Here is a 19,094-nt window from a genome sequence, read left to right as displayed (position 1 = left end):
GAAATTAGAAAAGGAGCCATAAAATAAATACACATGCTCCTGACTGTCTTTTCTGGGTGTTGTCATTTTCTGAAAGCATACTTTGGCATCTAACTAGTATCCATCTATAGAAATTCATTATATTCCACATTAAATTAAATTAAATTACATTAAATTCTGTAATGATGCTTTGAATTTACTAGTCTTTCATGTATGCTTACTGTGTAATTTATACCTGATTATACCTCAAATTATAGAATCAAAATTATTCAGCTTCTTAACAAATTAGATTCTGAATTGTCACCATTTTCTGACTGGATCTTGACCATGAGACACCCACAGTGGGAAGGGGAGACGTTGGCGAGGAGTGTTGCCAACATGGACTGCCTCTGGGTCCTGGCTTTAGTGACTGAAGTCATGGTTTGCTCCATCCATTTCAGACTGATCTTTTCACCCTATAGGAAGGTGATACTGAAATGGTGTACTTTGTACGTCTGACAAAGAAAATCCCTAAAGAATGATTGAAACCTGAAATCACGGCATGGAATAAACTATATAGTTAATGATAAACAAATAATCATACACCCGCAGCTATCCCTAATAGTGTTAATTCATGCCAGCTCTCATTTTGTTGATACTCTGCTACTACAGTGATCATGCTGCATTTAATTCTATGCTTTCATATGTATTTCTTCCACTAGTATCGGGAACAGGGGTCATGTCCTAAGCCTTTGCACCTGCTGGGACCAAGGTGAAGGAGGAGGGATGACATAGGTTTCCACAGACTGGACTAGAAAGAGAAGCTTTTGGAAGGAGAGGAACTGGATGAATAGATTCCCACCTATGGTGCAGTTATTAGTGGATGGTTACTTCTCCTCTTGAACTGCCACTCAGCCTACCTTTCCTGATTTAATAAAAGTGGTCAGGATTAGAACCATCCATGGAACTTCCTTGCTGGGGCTTTGCTGTATTTAGTTCTATATATATAATTCATCACAGGTGTGATTTTACATGAAGAATGTTGCTTCTTAAAGGGAAATGCATGTTAAAAAGGATAAATCATCTAGATAAAAAAAGTACATTATTTTGGTTATTTATTTTTTAAGAGACTGTTGAGACAACAAAACTCTGAATCATATGGGTAAACACATTATTTAAAAATATCTGTTTTGGGGCACCTGGGTGGCTCAGTGGATTAAAGCCTCTGCCTTCGGCTCAGGTCATGGTCTCAGGGTCCTGGGATTGAGGAGCCCCACATCAGGCTCTGCTCAGCAGGGAGCCTGCTTCCCCTCTCTCTCTCTGCTTGCCTCTCTGCCTGCTTGTGATCTCTCTCTCTCTCTCTCTCTCTCTGTGTGTGTCAAATAAATAAATAAAATCTTAAAAAGAAAATCTGTATTGAATATGTACATATACATATTATATTATGGGTAATAGCTTTAGGATAGTTCAAAATTAATGATTTATACAAGCCCTTTTACTTTTTAAAAGTAATTGTTTTATACCTTGCCTCTTAAATGTTGGTTTATGACTCTGATCTATCACTGTACTGTTAAAATAGCTTATTTTCATGGACAATTTTTTTTTCATAAACACATGAAATTCCATCTTTGTAAAAGTATTTCTATAGGTTTGATTTTTTCCCATAGTGAAATAATCTGCCGCTTTCAACATCTACTTGGTGACCCATGAAAGACTGTACAAAACTGATCTAACCAAACATCTTTCCCTTTCTTTTATCTTCCTTCCTCCTGTCCTCTCTCCATCTTTCTTTCTTTCCTTCCTTTCTTCCTTCCTCCCCCCTCCCTTCTTTTCTCCCTCCCTCCCATCTCCCTCTGTCCCTCTGTCCCTCTTGCTTCCTAAAACTTTACAAACAGAGAAGCCAACTTGTTAGAGATTTATAACAGGAAAAAATGTTTAACACATTGTCTGGCATGTTATAAAATGTTAAAACCCTGACTTCAGTATTCATATAGAGAAAAGTGTTTATCATACATGATTGTTCAGTGGCTAAGTATGGAATTGCCAAAGAACAGATTTCTAGATTTAAAAATTAGCATCAGTTTTCAAAATGAAGATAAAACACTAACTAGGTTATGTAATATTATTTAGGTGTAAGTGAATATTCACCAGTGATGAAATGTACCAGAGGTGACCATGTGGTATATTTGCGACCATGGTAACACGATCAACGCGTATCTGCCCTGGGGCTAGGAAGCAGTCAAGACTACCTCAGGCAGAGACCTGTGCTCACCTCTCTCTCCCTGTCAGCAGGGTTGCCATACAATGCACTTGAGCACCTGGATTCAGGTACCCAAAGCCTCCAAAGCAATTTTACTTAGAGTGTTCCACATGCATCAGCATTTACTGGAATGACCTGGGGAATCTTCCCTTAAGGTCCTACCTTACCTCCTACAGAGGTAAGACCTTAAGGGAACCTGGGAATTTCAAGAAGCGTATCAGGTGTGTCTCCCAAACTCTAAACTTTGAGAACCATTGCCCTACAGGCTTTGCTCTCTTCTGATGATCTGCCTGGATTGTTTTACTGCTTCCACATTTTTAATATTCTAGTTCACTTGCCTGACGTTGTCATTTTGATAGACTTTAGTGCTCCTGACTCTTACCTAGAAATCTGATGTTCATAGCCATACTTTATTTCAATTTCTTCTGTAAATTGTGTACCTTGACTTCTTTATTCCTAATGCCAGGGGATTTCTAGGTAAATGAAAAAAAAATGCATGTAATTTCAAAATATCATAAATTTCATCTACTTTAAAGATAAAGTTGTGAGGTTTTTGCTTTGTTTTCTTTTGTTTTAGCTACAGAGAAAGGTAGATTTATCATGTAAGCAAGGGGGAAATAACCACAACATTATTTAAAAAGCGACACTTATTAAGTGTCTACTTGTACATGGGATGGATTTGAAGTGAGAGGCATATCATGACTATACAGAAGACTGTATATACACTTGGTCAAATTTTTAATATTTGTAACATTATACATCTCTGTGGTTAAAAGATTCTTAATGATTTCTACTTGCCATTGTCTTAGTAATAATGCTCAGATTTAGTCATGGTAAATCAAGAGCACAATGGTTCTTCTTTACCACTTACAGCTTATACACATGGTATAAAGAGAAATGCTATAGGCCATTCATATAGAAGGAGTTTTTTAGACAAATGTGTATGTTCAACACAGATTCCTTTAAGTGTATAAGCAATTCTCTGGGAATTATTTAATGGAGATTTCATATGATAATAGTAGATTACTATTATCTATTACTATATTACTATTCTACTATGGTAGAAGATGGTAAAGGTACCTACTGTTCTGATTCTTTTTTTTTTTTTTTAAAGATTTTATTTATTTATCAGAGAGAGAGAGGGGAGAGAGTGAGCACAGGCAGACAGAATGGCAGGCAGAGGCAGAGGGAGAAGCAGGCTCCCCGCCGAGCAAGGAGCCCGATGTGGGACTCTATCCCAGGACGCTGGGATCATGACCTGAGCCAAAGGCAGCTGCTTAACCAACTGAGCCACCCAGGCGTCCCTACTGTTCTGATTCTTAAAGCTTGCTGTTAAATATTAAAGACATATCACTTCAGTGATAGAAATGTCTCAGTAGGATTTAGTAAAATATAATATGAGTGATGTTATGTTTATAGTGTGAGATATACTTTAAAACATAACAAGATTGTTGGGCTTGATGTCATTACCCCACAAAGTTTCATTAATAGATTATTAAATAGATGCTTTGGGCTGTTTTTGAAAAGAAGTGTTTTACCTCACAGAGTTCAATTAATATTATTCTGATTTTTGATCAGGAGCTAGGAGCTAATGGGAACTTATGGTAATGACTTAAACATAATGTAGCTTTAAAGATTTAAAAAAAAAATTTATTTATTTGACAGAGAGAGAGAGCACAAGTGGGGGCAGGGAGAGGGAGAGGCAGGCTACCTGCTGAGCAGGGAGACTGACACAGGGCTCCATTCGAGGACCTTGGGATCATGACCTGAGCTGAAAACAGACAGTTAACCAACAAAGCCACCCAGGTGCCCCCAAACATAATGTATTTGTATATTAGTACGGGGTTTGAGAGTTTGCTATGATACCAATCTAGATTAAATCAAAAGTTGAACTATCTAGGGGCGCCTGGGTGGCTCAGTGGGTTAAAGCCTCTGCCTTCTGCTTGGGTCGTGATCCTAGGGTCCTGGGATCGAGCCCTGCTTCGGGCTCTCTGCTCAGCAGGGAACCTGCTTCCCCCACTCTCTCTCTGCCTACTGTGATCTCTGTCAAATGAATAAATAAAGTCTTGAAAAAAAAAAGTCAAACTATTTAAGCATACAATAGAGGAAAATCATCTAGAGGCATTGTTGACTAATGGAGCATTTTGAATTAGTTGTCAGATGGGATTGCCATAGATGTGTTAATACAATCTTATAGAATCAAGATATATATTGTAGGGGACTGAAGAAATACTGATATCACTACATGATTTATTCTCCAGCTTGCATCTGAGTGATAGTGTTCACTTCTAGAGATGTTCCATATTAAGGGAGACCCTCACAAACTGGAGAAGGTTCAGAAGAGATCTTCAGGGATCTTGCAGACCTTTTCATAGTCCATACTGTGGACATTACTGCTATAAATATTTGGGTGCATGTACCCCTTCAGGTCACTACATTTGTATTGTTAGGGTAAATACCCAGTAGTGAGAGTGCTGGGTCATAGGGTAGCTCTATTTTAAACTTTTTGAGGAACCTCTATACTGTTTTCCAGAGTGGCTGCACTAGCTTGCATTCCTACCAGCAGTGTAGGAGGGTTTCCCTTTCTCCGCATCCTCTCCAACATCTGTTGTTTCTTGACTTGTTAATTTTAGCCATTCTCATTGGTATGGGGTGGTATCTTACTGTGGTTTTGATTTGTATGTCCCTGATACCAAGAGATGTTGAACACTTTTTCATGTGTCTGATGGCCATTTGGATGTCTTATTTGCAGAAATGTCTGTTCATGTCTCCTGCCCATTTCTTGATTGGATTATTTGTTCTTTGGGTGTTGAGTTTGATAAGTTCTTTATAGATTATGGGTACTAGTCCTTTATCAGATATGTCATTTGCAGATATCTTCTCCCATTCTGTCAGTTGTCTTCTGGTTTTGTTGACTGTTTCCTTTGCTGTGCAAAAGGTTTTGATCTTGATGAAATCCCAAGAGTTCTTTTTTGCCCTCGCTTGCCTTGCCTTTGGTGATGTTTCTAGGAAGAAGTTGCTGCAGCTGAGGTTGAAGAGGTTTTGCTGCCTGTGTTCTTCTCAAGGATTTTGATGGATTTCTGTCTCACATTGAGGTATTCCATCCATTTTGAGTCTATTTTTTTGGTGTGGTATAAGGAAATGGTCCAGTTTCATTCTTCTGCATGTGGCTGTCCAATTTTCCCAACACCATTTGTTGAAGAGACTGACTTTTTTCCACTGGACATTCTTTCCTGCTTTGTCAAAGATTAGTTGACCATAGAGTTGAGAATCAATTTCTGGGCTCTCTATTCTGTTCCATTGGCCTATGTGTCTGTTTTTGTGCCAGTCCCATACTGTCTTGATGATTATAGCTTTGTAATAGAGCTTCAAGTCCGGAATTGTGATTCTGTGAACTGTGGTTTTCTTTTCAACATTCCTCTGCCTATTTGGGGGATTTTCTGGTTCCATATAAATTTTAGGATTATTTCTTCCATTTTTTGGAAAAAAAGGATAGTATTTTGATAGAGATTGCATTAAATGTGTAGATTGCTTTAGGTAGCATAGACATATTCACAAAGTTTGTTTTTCCAATTCATGAGCATGGAACACTTTTCCATTTCTTTGTGTCTTCTTCAATTTCTTTCATGAACACATTATAGTTTTCTGAGTACAGATTCCTTGCCTCTTTGGTTAGGTTTATTCCTAGGTGTCTTATGGTTTTAGGTGCAATAGTAAATGGGATTGACTCTTTAATTTCTCTTTCTTCTGTTCTGTTGTTGGTGTATAGAAATGTAACTGATTTCTGTGCACTGATTTTATATCCTGACATTTCACTGAATTCCTGTATGAGTTCTAGCAGTTTTGGAGTAGAGCTTTTTGGGTTTTCCACATAAAGTATCATATCTGCAAAGAGTGATAGTTTGACTTCTTCTTTGCTGATTTGGATGCCTTTAATTTCTTTTTCTTCTCTGATTATTGAGGTTAGTACTTCTGGTATTATGTTTAATAGCAATGATAATAGTGGACATCCCTGCTGTGTTCTTGATCTTAGAGAAAAAGTTCTCAGTTTTTTCCTGAGAACAGATATTGAAAATGGATATTTGATGGGAGTTTTTCATAGATGGCTTTGATGATATTGAGGTATGTGCCCTCTATCCCTACACTGTGAAGAGTTTTGATCAAGAAAGGATGCTGTAATTTGTCAAATGCTTTTTCAGCATCTATTAAGAGTATCATATGGTTCATGTTCTTTCTTTTATTAATGTATCACATTAATTGATTTGCAGATGTTGAACCAACCTTGCAGCCGAAGAATAAATCCCACTTGGTTATGGTGAATAATCCTTTTAATGTACTATTGGATCCTATTGGCTAGTATTTTGGTTAGATTTTTTGCATCCATGTTCATCAAGGATATCGGTCTGTAATTCTTTTAGATGGGGTCTCTGTCTGGTTTTGGGATCAAGGTAATGCTGGCCTCATAAAATGAGTTTGGAAGTTTTTCCTTCCATTTCTATTTTTTGGAACAGTTTCAGGAGAATAGGTGTTAATTCTTCTTTAAATGCTTGGTAGACATCCTTAGAAGCCATCTGGCCCTGGGCTCTTGTTTGTTGAGAGATTTTTTTTTTTTGTAATGACTGCTTCAATCTCCTTACCAATTATGGGTCTGTTCAGGTTTTCTGTTTCTTTCTGGTTTAGTTGTGGTAGTTTATATGTCTTTAGGAATATATCCATTTTTCCAGATTGTCAAATTTTCTGGTGTATAGTTTCTCAAAATACAGAATAACTGTTTGTATTTCTTTGGTGTAGGTTGCGATCTCTCCTCTTTCATTCATGTTTGTATTTATTCGGGTCCTTTCTCTTTTCTTTTGATAAGTCTGGCCAGGAGTTTATCAATATTATTAGTTCTTTCAAAGAAACAGCTCCTATTTCATTGATTTGTTCTACCTTTTTTTTTTTTTTTTTTTTTTTGGGTTTCCATTTCATTGATTTCTGCTTTGATCTTTATGATTTCTCTTTTCCTGCTGGGTTTAGGCTTTCTTTACTGTTCTTTCTCCAACTCCTTTTAGGTTGTGTCCTTGAGACCTTTCTTGTTTCTTGAGACGGGTTGTATTGCTATATACTCTCCTATCAGACTCCCTTTGCTGTTCCCCAAAGATTTTGAACAGTTGTGTTTTCATTTTCATTTGTTTCCATGAATTTTTTTTTAATTCTTTAATTTCCTGGTTGACCCATTCATTCTTTAGTAGTATGCTCTTTAGCCTCTATGTATTTGAGTTTTTTCCAACTTTCCTCTTGTAGTTGAATTCTCGTTTCAAAGCATTGTGGCCTGAAAATATGTCGGGAATGATCCCAAACTTTTGTACCAGTTGAGACCTGATTTGTGACCCAGGATGTGATGTATTCTGGAGAACGTTCCATGTGCACTAGAGAAGTATGTGTAATCTGTTATTCTGGGATGGGATGTTCTAAATATATCTGTGATGTCCATCTGGTCCAATGTGTCATTTAAAGCTTCATTTCCTTGTTGATCTTTTCCTTAGATGATTTGTCCATTTCAGTGAGGGGGTTGTTAAAGTCCCCTACTATTATTGTATTATTATCAATACGTTTCTATGATTTTGTTATTAATTGGTTTATATAATTGGCTGCTCCCATGCTAGGGGCATAGATATTTAAAATTGTTAGATCTTCTTGTTGGACAGACCTTGTAAGTATGATATAGTGTCCTTCCTCATCTCTTACTATAGCCTTTGGCTTACAATCTAATATTTTTGATATAGGGATTGCTATGCCAGCTTTCTTTTGACGTCCATTAGCATGGTAACTTGTTTTACACCCCCTGACTTTAAATCTCGAGGTATCTTTAGGTCTTAAATGAGTTTCTTGCAGTCAGCATATCAATGGGTCTTTTCTTTCTTCTTCTTTTTTTTAAAAATCCATTTTGATACCCTGTGGCTTTTGATTGGGGCATTTAGCCTACTTACATTCAGAGTAACTATTGAAAGCTATGCATTTAGTGCCCTTGTATTGCCTGTAAGGTGACTGTTACTGTATATTGTCTTTGTTCCTTTCTGGTCTGTTACTTTTAGGTTCTGTCTTTGATTAGAGGACCCCTTTCAATATTTCCTGTAAGAAATTTGGTGTTTGCAAATTCTTTTTAGTCTTTGTCCTGGAAGCTTTTTATCTTTTCTCCTATTTTTAATGACAGCCTAGCTGGATATAGTATTCTTGGTTGCATATTTTTCTCATTTAATGCTCTGATTATATCATGCCAGTCCTTTTGGCCTGGCAGATCTCTGTAGATAGGTCTGCTGCCAGTCTAATATTTTTACTGTTATAGTTTACAGACCTCTTGTCCTGGGATGCTTTCAGGATTTTCTGTTTGTCACTGGGACTTGTAAGTTTTACTATTCGATGACAGGATGTGAACCTATTTTTCTTGATTTTGAGTGGGGTTCTCTGTGCTTCCTGGATTTTGATGCTTGTTCCCTTTGCCCAATTAGGGAAATTCTCTGCTATAATTTGTTCCAATATACCTTCTGCTTCTCTCTTTCTTTGTTCTTCTGGGATCCCAACTATCCTAATATTATTTCATCTTATGGTATCGTTTATCTCTCAAATTCTGCCCTCGTGGTTCAGTAGTTGTTTGTCTTTTTCTCAGCTTCTTTATTCTCCATCATTTGGTCTTCTATATCAACAACTCTCTCTTCTGCCTCATTTATCCTAGAAGTAAGCGCCTCCATTTTTTTTATTTCACCTCATTAATAGCTTTTTTGATTTCAGCTTCGTTCTTTTATTCCTCCAGAAAGGGATTCTCTTGGGTCCTCCATGCTTTTTACAAGCCAAGCTAGCACCTTGATAATCATCATTCTGAACTGTAGTTCTGAGGTATTACTAATGTCTGCATTGATTAGGTCCCTAGGCACGGGTACTGCCTCTTGTTTTTTGTTTTGTTTTGTTTGTTTTATTTTATTTTTGTTGTTGTTGTTGTTGTTTTTTGTGGTGAGTTTTTCCACCTTGTCATTTTATCCAGATAAAAAAGATGAATGAGAGAACAAAATACTACAAGGGTGGCAATGACCCCAGAAAATTATATACTAACAAAGTCTGGAGAGACCTGAAACTGGGAGGAAAACAAAGGAGGAAAAAAGAAAAATATATACATATTAGACTGGTGAATAGAACAGACAAAATAAGAGTAAACATCATGAAGGGATGGAATATGACTGTGAAGATGAAAATTAAAAAAGATTCTAAAAAAGGAATTGATAAGATAAGAAGTTCTTTGAAAAAGGAGAGAAAAAAAGAGGAAAGAATGTGATCAGGCTGGAAACTAGAACAAAGACATGTGCTAGATTTAGGGTATATTTTGATCTATTAAAAGAATCTGTGTCCCAAAATTTTAAAGAAAATCTGTGTGTATGCAAAAAATAAAGTTAAATACAATGAAGGGATAGAATATGACTATAACAATGAAAATTCAAGAAGATTTTTTAAAAGGTATTGATAAGATAAAAATAGTTAAAATGATAAAATAAGAGAGAGGGCAAATTTTTAAAAAATAGAATAAGAAAAAATAAAATTAAAAAAAAAAAACCTAACTTTCCAAGACTAAAGAATCAGTCTTTTTAGTCATGAATTCTATGTGTTGCTTTCCCCTAGCTCTGGAGTTCTGCAGTTCTCATTGAATAGTAAACTTGTTTTTGGCTAGATGTTCTTGCTAATCTCCTGGGGGAGGGGCCTATTGCAGTGATTCTCAAATGTCTTTGACTGAGATGGAATTGCACCACCCTTGCCAGGGCCCAGGCTAAGTCATCTGCTCATGTTTGCTTTCGGGAGCTTTTGTTCCCTGAACACTTTCTGTATAGCTTTGGAGGACCAGAATGAAGATGGTGGCCTCTCAATCTCTGGCCCAGGAGGAACTGAGAGCTTGGGGGCTCTACTGCTCAGTGCACCATCAGAGAAAAGCAGTTAATCCCTCTGTCTCCCTGGTCTCTGGTTGCACTCCAAGCTCACCCATCTAGTCACTCCCATTTGGAGTCTCCAAACCCAGCTGATTCCAGCTCTGTGCTCCTACACAGCTCCTCTTGGAAGAGGAAGTGGGGGTTCTCCCCTGATCTGCTCCTTGTGGGGTTCCTGCTGGGAGAGTAGTGGCCCACCCATGCCTCGGATCATGGTGCAAGGTAAACCTGAGCTTAGTTCTCCCTCCTTGGCTCTGTCTCTGCAGCTGGCTTCCCTGCTCTGTACCTGGGAGCTTTGCCACAGTCAGACACCCGTGGTCTTTTTTTGACCCTGTGGGTCCTGAAACCATACTATCCCCATGAGTGATTACCCCCCCCCCAGCCCCGCTTGCCTCTACAGTGACATCCCTCAGTGGAGTAGATGCTTAAAGTTCCTTTTTTTGTGCTCTGCTGCTCTCTCTCTTTCTGGGAGCTGGCCCTTGCCCCACAGTCTGTCTTCCCATATGTCGCCTTGGATTCACTTCTCTGCACGTTCTACCTTCTGGAAAGTGGTCTATTTTCTCTTCTTAGAATTACTGGTCTTTTTCTCTTTGATCTCCTGTTGAGTTTGTAGGCGTTCAGAATGGTTTAATAACTATCTAGCTGAACTCCTGGGACCCGATGATATTTAAGTCTTTTACTCCTCCCCCATCTTGCTCCGCCCTTGCAGCTACCGTTTAATTAGATAACAACTTAGCTTCTTTGCTTTACCTTTTTGGGCTACCATGAGAAATAATCTAAGGTGAAGTATTTTGTACCTTTTGTAAAATTGTTATCAATAAAACCACTTTCATAACTTTGTATATGTCCTTGTGCAAGAATCAATGTGATGTTTCCTTATTTCCATTTTTAATAGTATTCTATCATAGTTTTTTTCTGAGGTAAGGATAGTTCTTAAGTAAGAAATCATTGCCACTGAAATTGGGATTTATATTCATATTTGATGACAGTTTTCACTTAATTATTACATGAGGAAGGATATGAAATTATATAAATTTTTGATAGATCTCTAGTTACATGTCCACCTTTATGATGAAAGACAAAGAAAAGGGAAATGTCTTAAATCTAAAATATTTTGTAACAGAGGGGAGTTGAGTCGGGGGAAGGGTGAAAGAGGTGAGGGGGATTAAGAATACACTTCTTGTGATGAGCACTAAATAAAGTATGGACTTGCTGAGTCACTATATTATACACCTGAAACTAGTATAACACTGTATGTTAACTCTCCTGGAAATAAAATAAAAAAAATTAAGTTAAACATAAAAACAAAAAATAAAATATGTGTGGAGGGATGCCTGGGTGCCTCAGTCAGTTAAGCACCTGTCCTTGGCTCAGATCATGATTCTGGGGTCTTGGGACTGAGCCTCCTTCTTTCTCTGCCTGTTTGTGCTCTCTCTGTTTCTCTCTCTCTGACAAATAAATAAATAAAATCTTTAAAACAATAAAGATAGTAAAAAATAAATAAATAAAATGTGTTTGTAATGCAGATGCTCAATACAACCACGTTCTCCTAACTTCCCAATTGGGGCGTTTCTTACTGACATGTATGAGTTATCACTGCAATTTAAATTTTTATAATCAGAGAAACTGTACCAATTATTTCTGTGGAAATATTAAATTTACAATTCATGATCTGATTTTTAAATATCAAAAACAAAAATAAAAGCATTGAGTTGAAAAAGAATCAGAAATTTATCCCTAGATTTAAAGAGACCAGACATATTGAGAACAGAGCATGCTTATCAGCTATCTACTGAAAACTTTTTTTTGTTGTTTTTTTGTTTTGTCTCACTCAGTGCATTAGTTTTGATAGTTTAGGATGTAGAAACAAATGCACTGCCACATTTATAATGGCTCAAAGGACAGACTTTTGATCAGCTCACACAACAATCTAATGCTTGTGCTCTGCTTCATTGGGCAGCTTTCCTCTGTTCATGATTCAGGCTCTTTTCATCTGTGGCTCCTCTCAGTGGTTAGTTCTTATGTTAAGACTTAGTTTTGTCACTAGTCATCTGCCCTTAGCATGCACTCAGTGAACGCTTATTTAAGGAATGAGTGTGCCTATGCTAACTTTTGACTTCTGTTAAAGCTCTATGATAGGTTGCCCTCTTTAAATAGTTTTTTTTTCTTTAATTTCTTCTTTTTTCTTCCCTCCATCCAAGGAGTGGATAAATGAGTTGAAACCCATTGAAAAGTTAGAGAATTTCATGTACTTTGTGATATATCCATGGAACTCTTTTCCCATACCAAGGGAAGAAATGAGGGGGAGAGAAGTGCTAGACACATGAATTTTATGCATCATTTTGAAATCATCTCCTTGTAAAAGAGCATAGGTAACGTGGTGTATCATCCATGCTTATATATGCCTACGTGTGTAAGAAAGCTAAAAGAAGACCCAGAGTCTCCTAACCATAGTTGTAACTGCTGAGACTGATGAGGAGGAGTCTGGGAGGAAAAGAGACCTCCATCCAGTGTATAAATATTTATGGTGTTTCAATTTTTATCCTGTCCATATATTGTATCTTGATATAAAAACACACTTTTAATGAGAAAAAGAATTACACACAAAAGTTTCTGTTAAGTAATCAGACATTGTCTCTCTCTCTCTCTTTTTCTTTTTTTTAACCTAGGGATCCAATATCACCGACACCTGCACTGAGATGCTAATGTGTGGCGTCTTGCTGAAAATTTCTTCTGGAAATATTCAAGAACGGGTGTTTTTTCTTTTTGATAATCTTCTGGTGTATTGCAAAAGGAAACACAGGTAAGGTGATAAAAAGGTACTACTTCAAAAATAACTTATTAACCTTGGAAAATATTTTTTAAGAAAAAAGAAATTATTTATCAGTCTCACAGTTTCAGCCTTTTCCTCTGTCCTCCTGGGAACTCAGGATCTCCTCAGTAAAATTCACATACTCTTAGCCTATTTTCTGATTCTTCTCATTACCTTCTTGTAAAACCTGACTGAAATGTGACTATTATTCAATAACACTACCTTCCCAGGAAGCTTTTGGAGGAAAAATAAATATTTCTGTTGCTAATCCACATGCCTCAGGCTCTGTAGGAAAGGTGAATATGTCTTCCGTGTTTCCCAGTGCTGTTTCCCAGTCATTTCCTCCCCGTCCTTGGAAATATTGTCCTTAACTGCCCCATCTAGTATAGCCTCCCGGCAATTTTATATAAATAGCTAGAAAATTCTTGCCAATATTTTCTTCATTCTTTATTTATTTGTTGCCGCCTTTGCTGGATTAGACTGTAAAGTCCATGAGAATATTGGTCTTGCTGCTTATTCTGTGCTATTCCCCAGAGACTGGATCTGCCGTGTAATAGACACTCAAGAGGTATTTGTTGAATAAGTGAATAAATGAATGAATAAGTGAATGAATGAAACCCAAGCAAGTTCCTGGTATAGCTTAGTTTTCATTAGTTTAAGTAATTTAATTGTAGCAGTGTTATTGATGTATGGAATTTTTTAAAAGTAGGGATATAATTTTTTCTTTAGGAGGTACTTAGAGGATGTTTCCTTGAACTCCTGGTGAAACGTTGTACAGATTGTTTAAGCAAAATAATAAAGCTGAATTTAATTGGGAAATTTCCTTTGCCTTTATATACTTCTTCCTAACCATATCTAGGATACATTATTTTCAGTGAAAAGGTACTAAAAGGTTTCATGAAATTTAAAGGTAAAACAGATGGGTTGAGGATGCAGGGTTTGTACGAGTGTTTATTCTAGAAATGAGGTTCAGAAATGAGGACAATGTAACCAAAGATTTTTAGTAGCATGAGAATGAGAAACTCAAAAACTGACTGATTTCTGAGGCAAGATTAAGGGAACATCATTCTTCACCCCTTGAAATGGGATTTCCTAAGTCAATAAACAAGATGTCAAGAGCAAGTTCTCTGATTTGGCAGCTATGTTGATGACATGGGAGTTCTGCCTCTTAGATTATAGTATCAGAATGCCCTAGCAGGAGACATTAGTGCAAAAATACAGTGATGCTGAGAAAGCGTAGAACTACCCATGTGTCTTGCTGAAAGGGAACAGGTTAGGGTTAAAGTCAAAAGATAGTTATGGGGTGCCTGGGTGGTGCAGTTGGTTAAGTGTCTAACTCTTGGTTTTGACTCAGGTTATGATCTCAGGTTTGTGAGATTGAGCCCCATATCAGCCTCTGCACTCAAATTGAGTTTCTCTCTCTCTCACTTTGCCCTTTCCCAATCTCACACATGCTCTCTCTCTTTAAATAAAGAAAGAAATAATAAATATTTCAGAAAAAGATAGTTGTTAATCCCTGCCTTAATGAGATTTATTTTTTTAAAAAAAGATGTTTTACCACATATGAAAATGAATTCTTTTTTTTTTTTTTTTTTTTTTTTTTACTATGCTCTTCTAAACTCTCTGTGTCTTGCAGCAAGATTGGGATTCATAGAAATAGGTTTTAATGCTTTGGTGAGTGCTGTGAAGTGTGTAAACCTGGTGATTCACAGACCTGTACCCCTGGGGATAAAAATATATGTTTATAAAAAATAAAAAATCAAAAAGATAAATAAAAAATAAATAAATAATTTTAAGCTGAAAAAAAAAAAAGAAATAGGTTTTAAGAAGATGTAGAAAAGGCTGTTAATTTTACTTGAATATAACTCATTAAAAAATTATAATGTGCTTCAAGTTGTTTAGGTACAATTTTTTTCCAGCTTTATTGAGGACTAGTTGACAAATAACATAGTAATATATTTTAATTGTACAACATGATGATTTGATATACATCATGAAAGGATTTTGCCCATGAAGTCAATTAACACATCCACCTAGGTGCAGTTATTAAAGGCATCCATTTGAGAATGAGATCTTTTTTTTAAAATTACAACTGATCTCATACTTATTTATATATATATGCCTGCCTTCAAGTGCAAAGCTTTTGCAAAATTAGCCATGTACAATGATGATATGATTTATGGTCTTACGATTTTCCTTGTTAAATTGGTAAACAACAGAAAAGATTTTGTAAAATTAAAATCCTGAAGGGTTTTTTTTTTTTTTTTAAGACTTATTTATTGGGCGCCTGGGTGGCTCAGTGGGTTAAGCCGCTACCTTCGGCTCAGGTCATGATCTCAGGGTCCTGGGATCGAGGCCCTCATCGGGCTCTCTGCTCAGCAGGGAGCCTGCTTCCCTCTCTCTCTCTCTGCCTGCCTCTCCATCTACTTGTGATTTCTCTCTGTCAAATAAATAAATAAAATCTTAAAAAAAAAAAAGACTTATTTATTTATTTTGAGAGAGAGGGAGAGTGAGCAGCAGGAGAGGGAAAGGGAGAAGGAGAGAAACAGACTCCCTGTTGAAGTGCAGAGCCTGACATGGGGCTTAGTCCCAGGACCCTGAGATCATGACCTGAGCCAACATCAAGAGTTGGACGCCAACTGACTGAACCATCCAGGTGCCCCTACAATCCTAGTTTTTGAACAAATATCCTTAATGGGTATATAATGTGGACAAAATACATAGTGACTAGAAATATAAATACTGCATAAATGTTATTATCTATTCCCTTCCTGAATTGAAATAGGAAGAATATACCATCAAGTCCCTTCATTTTAGTTTACTTCATCCTCTTAACCAAGTCCCTTCATTTTAGTTTACTTCATCCCCTTAACCAAGTACTATTGAAGCTCTAAAGATTGTTTAGTGAGTGTGAGTAAACTGAACCTTTTCCAGATTTCCAAAGTATTTTAATTGCAAAATCTGGGGACTTGATGAATTGAATCCTAGAGTTACATTCACAAAAGCCAAGAGTGCTGATTAGGAATCTCAGCTCTGGAATTTACTAATGCTATTAATCTCAGGAGAAACTAGTATTTAAAAAAATAATATGTTGTATAGTAGTTAATACATAAAGCATAATATGGCTTAGTTTGGTTTGTTAATGAGCTCTTTAAGTATTATAATGTATTTTGTTTTCTGCACTTAATATTTTGTATATAATATAGTTTGTAGATTATTTATCCATATGTATAGGAATAGTTTATTCATTTAACTCTTGCTTAATAGTCCATTGGTTGAATATTATCACAATTAAATTGATAACAACTAAATTATTCACTCTCCTATCAGTGGACTTTAGGTTTTTGTTTATTTGTTTGTTTTAATTTTTCTGCCGTTATGAAGATTCCTGCAACGTGTATCGGATGACCACTAAAATAATTAATTAGGAGGGAAATCAGGAAATTGGGATAAAAAATATTCTACATTAAAACATAGAGCAAAATTATTTTCAAAGCAGAAGCTTTTCAGTTGATATACTTTAATAGAACCACCTTTTTTTATATATATAATTTTTTATTTTTTATAAACATATATTTTTATCCCCAGGGGTACAGGTCTGTGAATCGCCAGGTTTACACACTTCACAGCACTCACCCAAGCACATACCCTCCCCAATGTCCATAATCCCATCCCCTTCTCCCAAACCCCCTCCCCCCAGCAACCCTCAGTTTGTTTTGTGAGATTAAGAGTCACTTATGGTTTGTCTCCCTCCCAATCCCATCTTGTTTCATTGATTCTTCTCCTACCCACTTAAGCCCCCATGTTGCATCACCACTTCCTCATATCAGGGAGATCATATGATAGTTGTCTTTCTCTGCTTGACTTATTTCGCTAAGCATGATACGCTCTAGTTCCATCCATGTTGTCGCAAATGGCAAGATTTCATTTCTTTTGATGACTGCACAGTATTCCATTGTGTATATATACCACATCCTCTTTATCCATTCATCTGTTGATGGACATCTCGGTTCTTTCCATATTTTGGCTATTGTGGACATTGCTGCTATAAACATTCGGGTGCACATGCCCCTTTGGATCACTACGTTTGTATCTTTAGGGTAAATACCCAGTAGTGCAATTGCTGGGTCATAGGGCAGTTCTATTTTCAACATTTTGAGGAACCTCCATGCTGTTTTCCAGAGTGGCTGCACCAGCTTGCATTCCCACCAACAGTGTAGGAGGGTTCCCCTTTCTCCACATCCTCGCCAGCATCTGTCATTTCCTGACTTGTTGATTTTAGGCATTCTGACTGGTGTGAGGTGATATCGCATTGTGGTTTTGATTTGTATTTCCCTGATGCCGAGTGATATGGAGCACTTTTTCATGTGTCTGTTGGCCATCTGGATGTCTTCGTTGCAGAAATGTCTGTTCATGTCCTCTGCCCATTTCTTAATTGGATTATTTGTTCTTTGGGTGTTGAGTTTGCTAAGTTCTTTATAGATTCTGGACACTAGTCCTTTATCTGATATGTCGTTTGCAAATATCTTCTCCCATTCTGTCAGTTGTCTTTTGATTTTGTTAACTGTTTCCTTTGCTGTGCAAAAGCTTTTGATCTTGATGAAGTCCCAATAGTTCATTTTTTCCCTTGCTTCCCTTGCCTTTTGCGTTGTTCCAAGGAAGATGTTGCTGTGGCAGAGGTCGAAGAGGTTGCTGCCTGTGTTCTCCTCAAGGATTTTGATGGATTCCTTTCTCACATTGAGGTCCTTCATCCATTTTGAGTCTATTTTTGTGTGTGGTGTAAGGAAATGGTCCAATTTCATTTTTCTGCATGTGGCTGTCCAATTTTCCCAGCACCATTTATTGAAGAGGCTGTCTTTTTTCCATTGGACATTCTTTCCTGCTTTGTCGAAGATTAGTTGACTGTAGAGTTGAGGGTCTATTTCTGGGCTCTCTATTCTGTTCCATTGATCTATGTGTCTGTTTTTGTGCCAGTACCATGCTGTCTTGATGATGACAGCTTTGTAATAGAGCTTGAAGTCCGGAATTGTGATGCCACCAACGTTGGCTTTCTTTTTCAATATCCCTTTGGCTATTCGAGGTCTTTTCTGGTTCCATATAAATTTTAGAATTATTTGTTCCATTTCTTTGAAAAAGATGGATGGTACTTTGATAGGAATTGCGTTAAATGTGTAGATTGCTTTAGGTAGCATAGACATTTTCACAATATTTATTCTTCCAATCCAGGAGTATGGAACATTTTTCCATTTCGTTGTGTCTTCCTCAATTTCTTTCATGAGTACTTTATAGTTTTTTGAGTATAGATTCTGTGCCTCTTTGGTTAGGTTTATTCCTAGGTATCTTATGGTTTGGGGTGCAATTGTAAATGGGATTGACTCCTTAATTTCTCTTTCTTCTGTCTTGCTGTTGGTGTAGAGAAATGCAACTGATTTCTGTGCATTGATTTTATATCCTGACACTTTACTGAATTCCTGTATAAGTTCTAGCAGTTTTGGAGTGGAGTCTTTTGGGTTTTCCACATATAGTATCATATCATCTGCGAAGAGTGATAATTTGACTTCTTCTTTGCCGATTTGGATGCCTTTAATTTCCTTTTGTTGTCTGATTGCTGAGGCTAGGACCTCTAGTACATGTTGAATAGCAGAATAGAACCACCTTCTGAAGGGACTGAAGATCTCTCTTTTTAAGCCAAGTGTTAACAATATTGATCAGACACTTAGTGGAATTTAATACTGATTGTTACCATCTACAGGTCAAGAGAAATTTAAAAGCCTATACAGAACTCACAAGATCACAAAGTAAATTAATGCTTTGGAAGACAGGACCCAGTGATAGATTCCACACCATGATCTTTGCCTGTGAATAAAACTGTTACCATGATTCTTTGCCTGTGAATAAAACTGTTATCTTTGCCTGTGAATAAAACTTTAAAAAAATGATTGAAGTATGATGTATCAACTTACAAGAAACTCTGTTTTGCAAGAGACCACAATAATATGTCCTACCTGGGAGAATATGCAGTTACCTACATACTAAACTTCTTGGCATTCTTCTCTATCCTGGCTTTCTATGATGCCAACTTGCTTACTGTATGGCCTGAATCCCTAATTGGTAGCAT

At 36.9% G+C, this 19,094-nt stretch overlaps 1 protein-coding gene across 5 annotated transcripts in view; it reads left to right on the top strand.

The window, feature by feature from the left end:
- The window catches only part of PREX2 (phosphatidylinositol-3,4,5-trisphosphate dependent Rac exchange factor 2), a 347,111-nt gene that overhangs the window by 84,672 nt on the left and 243,345 nt on the right, over positions 1 to 19,094 (top strand). For all 5 annotated transcript variants that reach the window (XM_045063234.1, XM_045063231.1, XM_045063230.1 and 2 more), the window contains one exon: positions 12,834 to 12,967. In XM_045063234.1, the coding sequence (XP_044919169.1) occupies positions 12,834 to 12,967 (134 nt within the window). The remainder of the gene's footprint in view (positions 1 to 12,833; positions 12,968 to 19,094) is intronic.

Source organism: Mustela putorius, unplaced genomic scaffold, assembly GCF_011764305.1.
Source record: "Mustela putorius furo isolate JIRA1106 unplaced genomic scaffold, ASM1176430v1.1 tig00003846_pilon_pilon_pilon, whole genome shotgun sequence".
Lineage (NCBI taxonomy): Eukaryota > Metazoa > Chordata > Mammalia > Carnivora > Mustelidae > Mustela > Mustela putorius.
Note: the sequence above shows the minus strand (reverse complement) of the source record. Positions and strands in the feature narration are given on the sequence as shown.